The sequence below is a fragment of the Watersipora subatra genome, chromosome 4 (genome assembly GCF_963576615.1).
Source record: "Watersipora subatra chromosome 4, tzWatSuba1.1, whole genome shotgun sequence".
Classification (NCBI taxonomy): domain Eukaryota; kingdom Metazoa; phylum Bryozoa; class Gymnolaemata; order Cheilostomatida; family Watersiporidae; genus Watersipora; species Watersipora subatra.
In genome coordinates, this window is record NC_088711.1 from 1,540,403 (window position 1) to 1,554,857 (window position 14,455).

The window sequence follows — 14,455 nt, forward strand, 5'->3', positions numbered from 1 at the left end:
CTAACACTTCTTTAGCTTCTTTAATTCGTAACTGCATGACTTGCAGTTAATGTCTTGTACTCTTGATCAACATTTTCGCTGTGCACATAGTTTTAACGGAGTCTAATCGTTTCCTATCTATTATTTAGCTTAAGAGCTTACAAAGAAGGTGTTGAAATCTTGATTTGGCCAATATTTTAGATTAGTTGTTGAAGGTTAGTTTTATTTTGGCACATTGGTTTTGCTCTCCACAATTTAACGAGTGTAGAGCAGGCAGGTGAGGCAGCTCATGATATCCGGCAGAACTGCCATCTGCTACCGACAAAAACCCTCTACCACATATAATCGCTCTCTAGAATGCAAGTACAAGGCCTGTTATAGGATAACTCAATATAATGATGCCGTTTATTAAGTTTTTTGGTCGAAAATTGTGTCGTCACGGTGGCTTGGTTAAGTAGTTTTGTAAAATAAACAAAAAAAATTGAGGTTGGGAGTTGGTTCCACCTGCAAATAATAATACAGAAGGCGTCTAACTGTTATCGCGAAAACCATGTCATTTAAAAAAAATCCGTTCAAATAGTCGAGTTTCTTAATTTATTTGCGTTTCTTTAAGGGATGTTCTGTTACCATGTTAGCAAAATGGTTTAACTATGGCGGACATTGAAGTACGAAGAAAATTATCGCTCGCAACTAATAATAAAATGAAAAGATCTGCCAGAATTGGCAGAGGGAAACACAAAGATGCTAAATCAGATGATGTAGGCAACTTCTATGGCAATAAGCTTTTTCCTTTTTTTAAATTACTTATATAGCTTTTTTCACATTCTAGCATCGACCTTAAAGATGTCTTCAGGGCTCGATTTTTTCTGTTTAACATCAATTTGTCTCATATCGATTCAAAAACATGTAGTATGCACAGTATTATGTTTGAATCCGATTATATTAAACAAATACATTTTGTTGGTTTTAACAAGTTTTAAGGTAACACAGCGTAGGCCTACCACAAATAATAGCATTTTAAGGTGTACGGATTGGATTTACTTTCTAACAGTCAATGTTTCGAATATTTTTAAGAAAATTGGTTATCAAGCCAACTCATTTCTTTTATGAACGTTAGTTTTTTTGTTTTAAAATAACAGCTTTGGTTGGAAAGTTGCACTGCTCAGTCGGAAACCAACAAACCGAAAGTATAAGTATCTCAAAATATCCTTGTTGGTGCCAAAAACATCTCATTCTAATACGTTTTTAGCACAACATTACAAGCATGTTATTGTTATAATGATATAGTCGTTTTTAATTAATTGGTATTAGCAAAAATTAGATAAAGTTCAAAAAGGGGATGTTGCTTTGTACTTGTTAGTATGACGCCTTTTATTATCACTGTGCTACTTGCATATATCTACCTGAAATGAAACCTTGTCTACAAGTCATTTTGAGCTTGTTGTTAACATTTATCTTTTAGCAGCCCTATGTTATTTTTTTTTAAAACATTTAAATTTTAATGTTGGCCAATTTATTGGCTAGCCGGTGCTCTTTTGGTACTACTAACTGTTTCTATGCTTGAGAAGGTGAGTGTGTACTCTTACAAGTAGTGTACTTATACAGTATATATTGACTGACTCAAAACAATAGTAAGTAGGTACTTACAATAGTAAGTAACTTCAAGTAATGATAACAGTTATATTTATTAAGGAAACTGATCGAGAAAATCCATTCATCAATAAGGTAATCAATGAAGCACAAACCAAGAGTCTTCTTGAAGCAGACGTCGAGGAAGTTGAAAAGTAAGTTGCAGTGCATGTCATTATACTAGTAGTAATATTATACTAGTAGTAATATTATACTAGTAGTAATATTATACTACTAGTAATATTATACTAGTAGTAGTATTATACTAGTAGTAATATTATACTAGTAGTAGTATTGTTGTATGTGAAGTGAAATTATATAGATGAAGACCGTTCGACCTAAACTGTCATATACTGTTCGGTACTGTTTGACCTAGACTATCAATTAATATCATTTGCTTATTTTTTTATTGTAATAGTATAGCCGTAAGTACCTTTTATAATTGTTTTTAATCTGGCGATGGCAATTTATTTACGCATTACTCTCATATTTAACGCATGATATCCTCTTGTATTAATCTACATTTTTATCCACCCAGACTGAAGAGCTCAAGACCGGATATAAGAAAAAAGCGCTTTTTCTTGAGTAACTTTAGATTTTGATCACGCAGCTTTCACCGACATTATCAACTACGAATCTTATTCTTACTGCATCACTTTGGTTATACCCATAATATTGTTATTATCGTTACTACAGTTTTTTGACTCATAATACAAACATTATCGCTTCTATACAAGACACCGTCTACGCTTGCTGGCTCATTTCTGTGAAGGTTGGAGCAATTTAGCTGAATTTAAACAAATTCCCTTTATTGGTGGCAGCCTCGTGGGATAACGCTATCACGAACACACACCGAAAATGGCAGAAGGAGAGGAGAATAAGGAAATACTAAAGTACTTGAAACAACAAGCGGAGAAAAATGCCCAACCAAAAGGGCAACAAATACAAGCACCAACGTACGATGGAGCAACAGATATAGAGGAGTTCGTAGAAAGTTTCGAGGAGATAGCTCAACACAACAAATGGAACGAAGAAGAAACTAACTTACGTTTTAAACTAGCATTGAAAGGAGACGCCGCAAAAGGCCTACCAGCCACAAACTACGAGGAAAGAAAAAGCCAACTTTTGGAAAAATATGGAATAAAAGAAAAACAGGCTCATCAACTACTAAAAAGGATAAAGTATAGGCCAGGGGAAGACATATACACCTTCACCAGCCAGCTCCAGAAGGTCATAAGGATAGCACACCCCACGCTAAGTGACAAAGATAGGGAAGATATAGCTATCAAGGAAATTTTGGGAGTACTACCAACTAACCACCCGGCCACATGGGCAATGACCTTGGACCCACCCAAAAACTTAAAAGAAATCCAAAACAAGCTCAAGGCATTCGACAATAGTAGCCCCGGAGTGCTACACATAGATATAGCAACTGAAGAAGTGAAGAAAGAGGAGTCAGCCATACCAACGGCCATGTACAAAAGCCTACTTAAAACACAACTACAAACACAAGAGGCACTACAAAAAGTGACGGCGTTAGTCAATCAAGTGACACAACTACCAGAGAAACGAAAGGAACCTCGCAGAGAAACAAGGAGATGCTGGAGGTGCCACAAAGAGGGGCACTTGGCAAGACAGTGCAGTCTGCCTCCCCTAGCAACTCAAGGGAAGAGAGAGTACTCGGCGGGAAAAGATTATGTTCAGGGTTAAAACACCCAGGGGATCCTGGACAGAAATCGATACACCTGGGCATTCAACAAGCCACGCATACCGATAACACGGCCGCCTACTACATCACCGGTTGGGCGGGAACAGCAGAAGCCACCTTCTTACTAGATAGCGGCTGCTCAAAGTCGATACTGCCAACTAGCCTATTTAATCGCATACGGCAAAAACACGATAAGCCTATCGAACCCGTACACTGTCAAGGAATACTAGCGGATGGCAGTAAGCTACCCCTAGAGGGGCTAACAACGATTACAATACAGCTTGGGCAACAAAAATTTGAACACAAATTTCTAATCGCTAACCTACAGGAAAACGTGTTGCTTGGCTTAGACTTTTTCACAGAAAAAGGGTGCCGCATAGATTTCAGAAAAGCGCAACTACATCTATACGACGAGGTTATCAAATGCTGTGACCAATATGGCGGGCCACTACAAGTGGGAGTGCAAACAGTAGAAGCTACAGAGATCCCTCCATTTTCGGAAATACTCATCCCAGGCCGACTTAACCAGAATTGGAATGGACAGTTAGCTCTAATCGAAGGCAAAACACCAGACACTGATATACGAGTGGCCTCGTCAGTGCACCACCCACAGCAGGGAAAACTATGGATTAGAGTGTGCAATATTTCGGCGAATACCATCGAGTTACCGCCAGGAAAAAATATCGCGACTTGTAGCCAGGCGAGGCAAGCCTTAAAGCCAACAGCACCAATGCCACCTTCCACACAGCTACCCGAGGTGTTAGAAACGTTACTCGACCAGAGCGGGTTACAAGGAAAAGACCATGCCAAAGCGAAACAAATGCTGACGCAAAACCAGGATGTGTTTAGCGTAGGAAAGTTTGATTTGGGGAGGACAGGTCTCACACGCCACCGGATTCCGTTTGCGAAAGGAGCTCAGCCAGTAAAACAGCGACCTTATAGGCATGGACCAGCACAGGAGGCCGAGATTGAAAAGCAAGTGGCCAAACTGCAACAACAGGGGCTAATGTCAGAGGGAAAAGGGGCGTGGAGTTCTCCTGTAGTCCTAGTCCAGAAGAAGGATGGCAGCTGGCGCTTCTGCGTCGATTACCGGAAGCTGAATGCTGTGACGTCAAAGGACGTGTATCCACTACCAAGGATTGATGATAGCCTCGACACGCTGGGGCATAGCCGGGTATTCAGCACCTTAGATCTGACCAGTGGATACTGGCAGGTCGAGCTGGATGCGGATGCCAAGGAGAAGGCAGCTTTTGTGACGAGATCTGGCCTATACGAATGGGAGGTCTTACCATTTGGCCTCACCTCGGCTCCCTCTACGTTTGAACGTCTCATGGAGACAGTACTACGAGGACTACATTGGCAGACTGTCTTGATCTATCTCGATGACATCATCGTGTTTGCACCGGATGTGGATACTCATATCCAACGACTAGAAGAAGTTTTCTCCAGACTGTGGGCCGCGAATCTGAAACTTAAGCCAAGTAAATGTGCCTTATTTGCAGATAGAGTCAAATATCTAGGCCACATTGTCAGTCAGGCTGGTGTAGAAACGGACGAAGACAAGGTAGAGGCTATTAAGAACTGGCCTCCACCCCAACACAAACGAGACCTAAGATCGTTCCTCGGGATGTGTAATTACTACCATCGCTTCATACACGAATAATCTGAGATCGCCAGACCACTCAACCAGATGAGCTCGAAGAATGCGATATTCAAATGGACAGGCGCTTGCCAGGAGGCGTTCAGCACGCTACGGCAACGTCTGGTCTCTGCACCGATTCTAGCGTATCCAGACTTCAACCTACCTTTCATCCTGGACACCGATGCCAGCGCCGTGGGACTAGGCGGCATACTGTCACAAGTGCAAGATGGGCAAGAGCGTGTCATTGCGTATTATTCCAAGATGATGTCGGCAGAAAAACGTAATTATTGCGTAACTCGCCAGGAGTTACTTGCTATAGTCAAGGCAATAGGACACTTCAAGCCCCAACTGTATGGCCAGCGATTCGTTGTGCGCACCGATCATGCCTCACTAACGTGGCTACTGCGTACCACCCATCCTCATGGCCAACTCGCGCGATGGATGGAGACACTGGCACCATACAACTTCACGATAGAACATCGTAAAGGCAGGAAGCATAATAACGTGGATGGGCTGAGTCGCCAGGTGTGCAAAGATTGCAGGCAATGCAACCGCATGACCCAACACGATATACCTAACAAGCACCTCCAGGACCACGAGCAATTGTTAGAGATCGCACCCCGAGTGAATCGTACGGACTTGCCACCAGTGAGCCACGCAGGACCGCCCCAGGTTCCTCTGCTTCCGGAAGGCATGGTATGCCGGACCAAGGATCTTTGGTTCCCAACTCACTCCGCGGTATATACACCGCCCTTGCTCCCTTCGAACGTATCTCTGGAGAGTCATGCCGGACCTTCGCGGGTTCTTCGGCCACCGGAGGATACAAACCTTGCACCCACCAACCGGTGGCCTCTACCCCCTTCGACAAAACAGAGACCACCTTATCACAGTACGAACTTGCACCCAGGTTGGGTGGCAGACCCCAGGGTCGTGTCACAAACCCGGGGTAGCATGGTACTCCAGCCCAACAACCGTTGGGCCCCTACACCGCAAGAGAGCAATGTCGAAGTGTCACGACCCCCACGGTTCTTTGCCCCTGTGCCTATGGAACGCTGCCAAGTGATAGCCAGCGATCAAGAAACTCGGAAGAATCCAGAAGAGCTGAACACGACGTCGCCTCTACCACGTCGATGGAGCGATGTAGTGCGCACCACTCCGAAAAACATAGCTCTCCCCCGAGCCCGGGAAGTGCAAACCTCAAAGAGTTCACACTTGAGTCAGCAACAGAAAGATGACTCCAACTTACGGCCCATCATCCAGGCCATATTGGGACAGACCAGCATCGACTCTCGAGTGGTGAGCGCTGAAACAGCACAGCTGTGGAAAATCTGGAGTCACCTGTTTCTGACAGAACAAGAGGAGCTTCAGATCACGGGACTTGAAGGAAAACGACGGGCAATCTGCCCCTGTGCGCAAAGGAGGTCTTTGATCGAAAAGACTCATCAGGAGGCTCACTTTGGGGCAAACAAAGTCATAGCTGCGCTGAGACGAAATTGGTTTTGGCCTGGCCTGACGAGTCATGTAAAGAGACTGGTCAGAACGTGTATGGCTTGTCAGCGAGCCAAGGGCACCGATCACCGCCGCAGCCGAGCTGAGAATCATCTGTACACCGGTCGGCCTTGGCAGATCGTGGCAATTGATCTGTGCGGTCCACTTCCCCCTACCACAGCTGGAAATAATCTTATACTCGTACTCACGGACCATTTCACCCGTTGGAGCGACGCCATACCGATACCAGACGGGAAGGCAACCACCATCGCAAGGATTTTGGATGAGCGAGTATTCGCATATTTTGGCATTCCAGAAGTCATCCATTCCGACCAGGGAGCTCAGTTCCAGTCGGAGCTCTTCCAAGCATGCTGCGAAATCTAGGGATGCGACAAGACGCAAACATCTCCGTACCGACCACAAGGCAACTCTGTGGTTGAACGTCTCAACAGAACGGTGGGCAACTCGCTGCGAGCCTTACTAGCAGGACGAGAGGTGGATAAGTGGGACAAACTGTTACCGCAGATAATGAGGACTATTCGGGCCACCCCCCACCGCATAACCGGCGAATCCGCCAATTACCTGATGATGGGAAGGGAAACTCGGTTACCCCCGGATATTCACCATCCAGTAGAGGCACCAGAATTTACAGAGCAGAAATATGCTGTCAAGTTACAGGAGCGATTGCAACAAGCCGGACAACTTCTGAGAGACCAACAGTATCGATCCCGGGGAGAAGTGGATGTCCCACCTCTATTTACAGTTGGAGACCAAGTATGGCTGAAATCTTTCTACAAGGGAAAAGGAAAGGGAGCTAAACTCCAGCCGAAGTATATCGGGCCATACAAAATTACCAAGAGTCTTCCGTATCAGGTATACGAGATGGAACGACACGGCAAACGTACAGTCCAACACGAAGGACGGATCAAATTGTATCTCGAAACTACATCCGTCGCTACCGAGACAACCACAACGACAACACCACCAGATCCAACTCCAGCTGAGTACGAGGAGATAACCATGGATGAAATTTTTCCGATTTCTGCCACAGGCCCAGCCGAGACAGAAGTACCCGACACAGCGGTCCAGGAAGACCAGGAGATCATAGACCCACCATCAGGAACGCCCCCGCCGGTCCAAGACGAAGAAATCCCAGCGTTAGAAACGGGGTCCGAAGAAGGGACATATCAGTCTGCTAGTGATGAGGAGGGTGAGCCGGAAGTAGCAGTTCCTCCTTGCCCAAGGCGCTCAAAGCGGGAGCGACGAGTACCCGAGAGATGGAGAGACTACGTGACCCATGCGATAAGTTATCTCCCCGGAGTCCGAGGATGGACTCCACTTTAAGGAGGGGGCGATGAAGTGAAATTATATAGATGAAGACCGTTCGACCTAGACTGTCATATACTGTTCGGTACTGTTTGACCTAGACTATCAATTAATATCATTTGCTTATTTTTTTATTGTAATAGTATAGCCGTAAGTACCTTTTATAATTGTTTTTAGTCTGGCGATGGCAATTTATTTACGCATTACTCTCATATTTAACGCATGATATCCTCTTGTATTAATCTACATTTTTATCCACCCGGACTGAAGAGCTCAAGACCGGATATAAGAAAAAAGCGCTTTTTCTTGAGTAACTTTAGATTTTGATCACGCAGCTTTCACCGACATTATCAACTACGAATCATATTCTTACTGCATCACTACGGTTATACCCATAATATTGTTATTATCGTTACTACAGTTTTTTTGACTCATAATACAAACATTATCGCTTCTATACAAGACACTGTCTACGCTTGCTGGCTCATTTCTGTGAAGGTTGGGGCAGTTTAGCTGAATTTAAACAAATTCCCTTTATATGGAAATACTTCGAAAACAAGATACCAGCAGGGAATGTAACCAGACCACAGGATAAAAGAGACATTAAGAGATTCTCTAATTTTAAATGTCAGAATTAGAAGACATCAATCTTGGAAACTGCTGCGTCAACACCACGTCAACACCGCCAAAGGAATTTGGAATGCAATTACATCTACCAACCATGACCAAGCACAACCAAAAATAACTGAGCTTACCCTGAGCCAGCATTTATCCATTACATGACACAGCGCCAATCAAAATTATGCAATCCCAGTTTTAAGACACAGATACAGCGCTAATCAGATGACGGCTCAGAGACAGTGTTCCCTCCTGTAGACTTACTCCTACAACACAAAGATATAATACGAACATTATATGTACCGTCCTCAGGCTATCCTGAATGCCTATAAAAGCGAACAATTTCAGTAGCTCATCCTCTTTTGACAGTGACACTTGTAGACGTACAAGACGAGCTTAAGGGCAGTTACAGCTAGCTGTTGGCGTAAGAAATTATTTTACTTAGCTTTTACTGCTTGCTATCTATCTTATATTCTAGAATTTTGCTACTTGTGTATTAGGCTTTGGTTCATAAGAATAAAAGATATTTTGATTGCTATACCAAACATCTGAGAATTAGCATAGTTGAGGCTTGCACAAAGATCTGGGTCAAGTCCCATACTCACACTCTTAGCAACCATTGAATAAACAAGGCGGCTTGCCTAGCCCAATTAACCACAACCAGCATAGTTTAGATTGAAGTAGAACTGGTGGTTATTAATCATTGATGTTAGTGTGGTATTCAAGTAAGACAAATTACCTAAATACCCATATAACATTTTTATACTAGTAGTAATATTATACTAGTAGTAATATTATACTAGTAATAATATTATACTAGTAGTAATAATTAATAATATAATATTACTACTAATATAATATTACTACTAGTAGTAATATTATACTAGTAGTAATATTATACTAGTAGTAATATTATACTAGTAGTAATATTATACTGGTAGTAATATTATATTAGTAGTAATATTATACTAGTAGTAATATTATACTACTAGTAATATTATACTAGTAGTAATATTATGCTAGTAGTAATATTATACTAGTAGTAATATTATACTGGTAGTAATATTATACTGGTAGTAATATTATATTAGTAGTAATATTATACTAGTAGTAATATTATACTACTAGTAATATTACTACTAGTAGTAATATTATACTAGCAGTAATATTATACTAGTAGTAATATTATACTAGTAATAATATTATACTAGTAGTAATATTATGCTAGTAGTAATATTATACTAGTAGTAATATTATACTAGTAGTAGTATTATACTAGTAGTAATATTATGCTAGTAGTAATATTATACTAGTAGTAATATTATACTAGTAGTAGTATTATACTAGTAGTAATATTATACTAGTAGTAATATTATACTAGTAGTAATATTATACTAGTAGTAATATTATACTACTAGTAATATTATACTACTAGTAATATTATACTAGGAGTCTCTAAAATAAAACCCTGAATCTTTAAGTAGAATAGCATAAACAAGAGTGTATTACTGTTGCAGGCAGCTGGCGATCATTTTGAATCTTAAAAACTATTCTACTGTTCTTCTCGAAGCTTCCCAGTTAGACTACTTTGTTGGTGTCTTTTGGTGGACTAAAGAACAGGGTTTCACCCTTGCACAGACATCGGCGTTATTCACTGCTGCTCATGTCCTCTTACATAATATCAAAGGTATACCAATATCTATGTATGTTTATTCAGACAGTATGCAGTCAACTTAAGTACTAGTAGTGTTTGTGAGCAATGTAAGCAACATTTATGGCAACATCATCAACTAGATATCTAGCACTTCTGAATGATATATCAATATATATCAGTCTGCTGTGCTTGACTTTGTAGATAAGCACATGCACATACTGGACAATATCAAAGCATTCAGAGACATGCTTAGCGGTGTGGGACAAGTAGAGGCAGAAGCTCCTGGTGGTCTTGACTGTTTTGAGGTACTTCATGCAAAGACTATAGCCCAGTTCTTTCATACCTCGTAAGTTAAATAAGAACCTACCTTTAAAACTGTTTTGTAGAATCTCATAGTCAAAAGTTGACTATGAGAGCAACAGTAAAGGGTGCATTAATGCATCCTAAATTAAGGGCTAACAATTTAAAGGCCGTAAAGGGCTAACAATTAAGGCTGGGAACCTATGGCTTACAACTTTAAACAAAGTCTCAACTCCCTTTAGCTATTGTATAGCGCTAGTAAGATATTGATTTGTCTTTTTCTTCTGTTAATAAAAGTTAAAATTCTGTGTAGGAGAAACTAACTTTAAAGTCCGTGACCAACCAAAATTTGGCCTATTTTTTGATAATTTTGTCATTCTTAGAGCTACTTCACTAGAACGGCTAGTGAAATATGAGCAGTTCACTTTACTCAAGTTACGTACTGAATTTATAATTGGATTCATGATGAAACACAAAAACTCATTCAGGCAATTTACAGAAAATCACTTCAAACAATTGTTCTATTTTAAAAGCTCCTTTTAGCTACTGCCAAAGAGCTTTCTATCTCTTTTGTATGTCGCAAAAACATAAAACTCTGTTTAATGTCTTTTCCAAAATAGTCTCAATAATGAGACAGCTTTCTGATGACACTTAGCTTGGCTGTTGGCACCGACAGAAATTGTCAATATAGACTAACCCATTAGTGTCTCTGATCATTTTTAGGTTGTAATTTTGTGTCTTGCTTCTAAATTTTTTTCGTTAAAAAATAATCAGTTATGGCAACAAGTTAAATCCATGTTTGTTGTATGTAATCAGTTGATACATAATACTCCATCATTTCACTGGCATAAATCAAGCTCTAGCTACTGTTTTCTAGTAATATAATTTGAAAACTTGTCGAATCCATCAAATATGGTGGTAAGAACTTGGACTTCAGATGTGAGAAGTTCTTTTAATTTTTCTTCCCCTCTCTTTATGCAGTGTACTAACACTTAGCAGGATCTAAATAATGCAGGTTGTTCCAACACTATCGACTCTACCAATTTGTCTTCTCTCACACACAAGCTGAAGAGATCATTGGCCTTGACCTTTCATGTGAACTGGTGCCACCTGCAAATATACCATATCCAGCTCCTCTTGCTGAAGGCTTGCCTCATGATGTGTGGGAAAAATATATAAAGACACCTCCTCCTACGCCCCCTCCAGCTACTGAGGTAGCCATTTACGTGTCTAGTCATTGATAGGGATTAGTTGCTGTGTAAGGGCATGACTCCAGCTTCAACTTCGAATGAGTGAGGTGACAAAATGCTTATGTATTGATTTGATACAATGACTCTGCTCTCATTACAGCTATCGGTTGGAGATGTCATAAGCTAACATCACTATCTAAAATTTATATGAATCCCAAAGAGAGCCGCTCAGCGCTTATGTATTTGCAGCTCACTTTATTTTATGCTGCCGTAGCTTGACCTGGAAGCGGCATCAGCTGAACAGGAAGCAAAAAAACAAGCACGGCTCCAGGAAGAGGCAGAACTCGCTGAAGAAAATGCAATCTTGTCAAAGATGACGCCAGAGGAGATACAGCAGGTTGTGGAGCTGGTTGCTAAAGACACCTTTAAAAACCTAAATGTAAGCTAACTGGGAGTTGTCAGTACAAAGAGCACGCAATGGCCATAGTTTGGATGCACCCTAATAAGCTATGACTGAATATGTCATATTCCAGAGTAAATGATGGTTTAACTCTATACAACAATATCCTTTGTGCGAAAAAGGACTTAAGTGGCACTGTAAAAAGCTACTAATTAGCTTGTCTCAAGTGGCAAATCCTAAAACTTGCAAACAGGTCATCTAGAATATTTGCTAAACACCTCCAATTTGTGTCTGCATAAACGCATACCTACACGTGGGTATGCCTGTACAGCTGTGTGCAGCATGTGAATGTATATGCTACATAGAATCGCTGTTTAACTGTTCCAACTTTTCTTAGGTTAGCGCAATAATAGGTCATTATAAGTATAGGTCAGTGTAGGTATACATAGGTTATGTAAGTAACTTACAACAATGCACTAACTAAGCATCAAAAGTACAGATTGTAAGTAGATTTTTGTTCTACAGGCTGAGGTGGCTGCGAAGTTGCGAGAAAGAGAGAACACGATTCTCACAAGGATAAACAAAATTCATAAAGTAGCTACTACCTAAGTATACAGGGCGGCTGGCTTCTACAGGATGTGCATTTATTGTAGTTTATTACATGTTTCATACCTACTGTGGATTACGACATGTTTCATATCTACTGTGGATTGCTACATGTTTCATATCTACTGTGGATTACTACATGTTTCAAATCTACTGTGGATTACTACATGTTTCATACATACTGTGGATTACTACATGTTTCATATCTACTGGGGATTACTACATGTTTCATACCTACTGTGGATTACTACATGTTTCATATCTACTGTGGATTGCTACATGTTTCATATCTACTGTGGATTACTACATGTTTCATATCTACTGTGGATTATTTCAGGTTTTGTATAAATATATTATCATCATTTCTGACTAGCTTACACTCTTGAATTATTTGAACACGTCTGAACATGCCCAGAAGGGGCAGTGTTAAAAATGGGGCATTTAACCTTTTTAACTAAATGTTTAAAAAAAGCTATGCTGCTTTTAGCTAGCAACTAACTTTTAGCATTTGTCGTAAACTATGAAAGAGACAGTGATTGTAAGGCAGCTATGGTCGGTCAAAACTCTATGGTGTCAGTGTGCAACACTCACATGATCTTTAAGAATTGAGATACTTTACACACTACTGTATTCCTTTTATGTCTCACATTCTCTTATTCACCAACCTTTACTAAGTTTTCATATGTTGATGCGATGTCGGAGAGTTGTGCATGTCTTTAAAAATACAATGGGAGTTATCCTGTCCTGTTCACAGCGTAAACAGGATAGGATAAATCACACTGCATGCATTAGAGTTGATGTCGTAGCCTATAGACCTATTTTGTCACTGATCATCTCACATACTTGAAAATCTAGCCTCCACTGACTGCTCATTTCATTGTATGATCTGAATTCCTACCCCATATGTTGACTCATGTTATTACCATTTCACACAATTCCTCCTCTTTCAAATCAGATTTTCATCTGTTTACCTTTGTACTCAACTGTTGGGAACTATTGTTTACCCTTACCCTTATCTGCTATTTTGTGCTTCCTCAGTCAACCCTTCCTTTCCATTTTCAGCTCCTGTATCACTTATCTATTTGTTAGAGCACCTCACCCTTGCTTTCACCTGCCAACTTTGACTTTGACACAAGTTTTACCCTTATTTGCCTATTTGCGCTCTTTTCTGGTGGTTTTTGCTGTCATCTGCACCAATTTATTCAAGCACCTGTTAGCTCTGTGTCATTAACTGTCAGCGCATAGAAAGATATTTGCTATGACTAGACTGGTACTCTCTTTTTCATTGAAGAACGCATGAGTTTCAAAAACTTTACATTTTAATAACCTCTTCGTATTTGGATTTATGCCAAAGGCCTACAACCAGTTATAAAATGGCTCTTCCTGGCCCACCCCTGAGCAGTGTCTCGTTAAAATTGTGTTAGTCATGCATTTTCATTGCTAAATGTGTAACACTTCATATACGAATTTATAACTGAAAATGTGTTATTGTCTTATTGTTTGTACGGCTGAGAATGGCAGACAATATTTAAGTTTATTAAAAAATATTCAAATCATAATAAACACTGCAGACTTTGATGCAATTATAATACTATAATATACTAATATTATATATAATACTGTATAATATACTAATATTATATATAATACTATAATATACTAATATTATATATAATACTGTATAATATACTAATATTATATATAATGCTGTATAATATACTAATATTATATATAATGTTGCTTGTGTTAATAGACAGCATGCAATAAACCCAAATTCTTTGGCTGATGTTCCTAAAAAATAAGCTATGGTAGAAATGCTCCATAAAATATTGTAGTAGGATTTAGGATATAGTAGGATAGTATTAGGCGGACTTAAAGTTCTATGGAATTCTCAGACAAAAAGCCATGATCTTTT

General features: G+C 40.1%; 2 protein-coding genes across 3 annotated transcripts in view; one reads left to right on the top strand and one right to left on the bottom strand.

The window, feature by feature from the left end:
• LOC137393383 (ELMO domain-containing protein 3-like) overlaps positions 1-8,601 on the bottom strand; it is a 24,905-nt gene extending 16,304 nt beyond the window's left edge. Inside the window, exon 1 of the mRNA XM_068079917.1 lies at positions 8,528-8,601. The gene's annotated coding sequence lies outside the window, so the exon portion shown is untranslated. The remainder of the gene's footprint in view (positions 1-8,527) is intronic.
• Positions 1-12,752, top strand: part of LOC137393382 (ciliary-associated calcium-binding coiled-coil protein 1-like) — a 13,331-nt gene extending 579 nt beyond the window's left edge. The window contains exons 1-7 of one of the 2 annotated variants that reach the window (XM_068079914.1): positions 630-737; positions 1,672-1,763; positions 9,908-10,077; positions 10,246-10,390; positions 11,360-11,558; positions 11,809-11,973; positions 12,460-12,752. In XM_068079914.1, coding sequence (XP_067936015.1) covers positions 630-737; positions 1,672-1,763; positions 9,908-10,077; positions 10,246-10,390; positions 11,360-11,558; positions 11,809-11,973; positions 12,460-12,543 — 963 coding nt within the window. In that variant the 3' untranslated portion in view covers positions 12,544-12,752. Of the gene's footprint in view, positions 1-629; positions 738-1,671; positions 1,764-9,907; positions 10,078-10,245; positions 10,391-11,359; positions 11,559-11,808; positions 11,974-12,459 lie in introns of those variants that run through there. The other variant, XM_068079915.1, reaches the window with a different exon arrangement.
• The last annotated feature ends 1,703 nt before the right edge of the window (positions 12,753-14,455 follow it).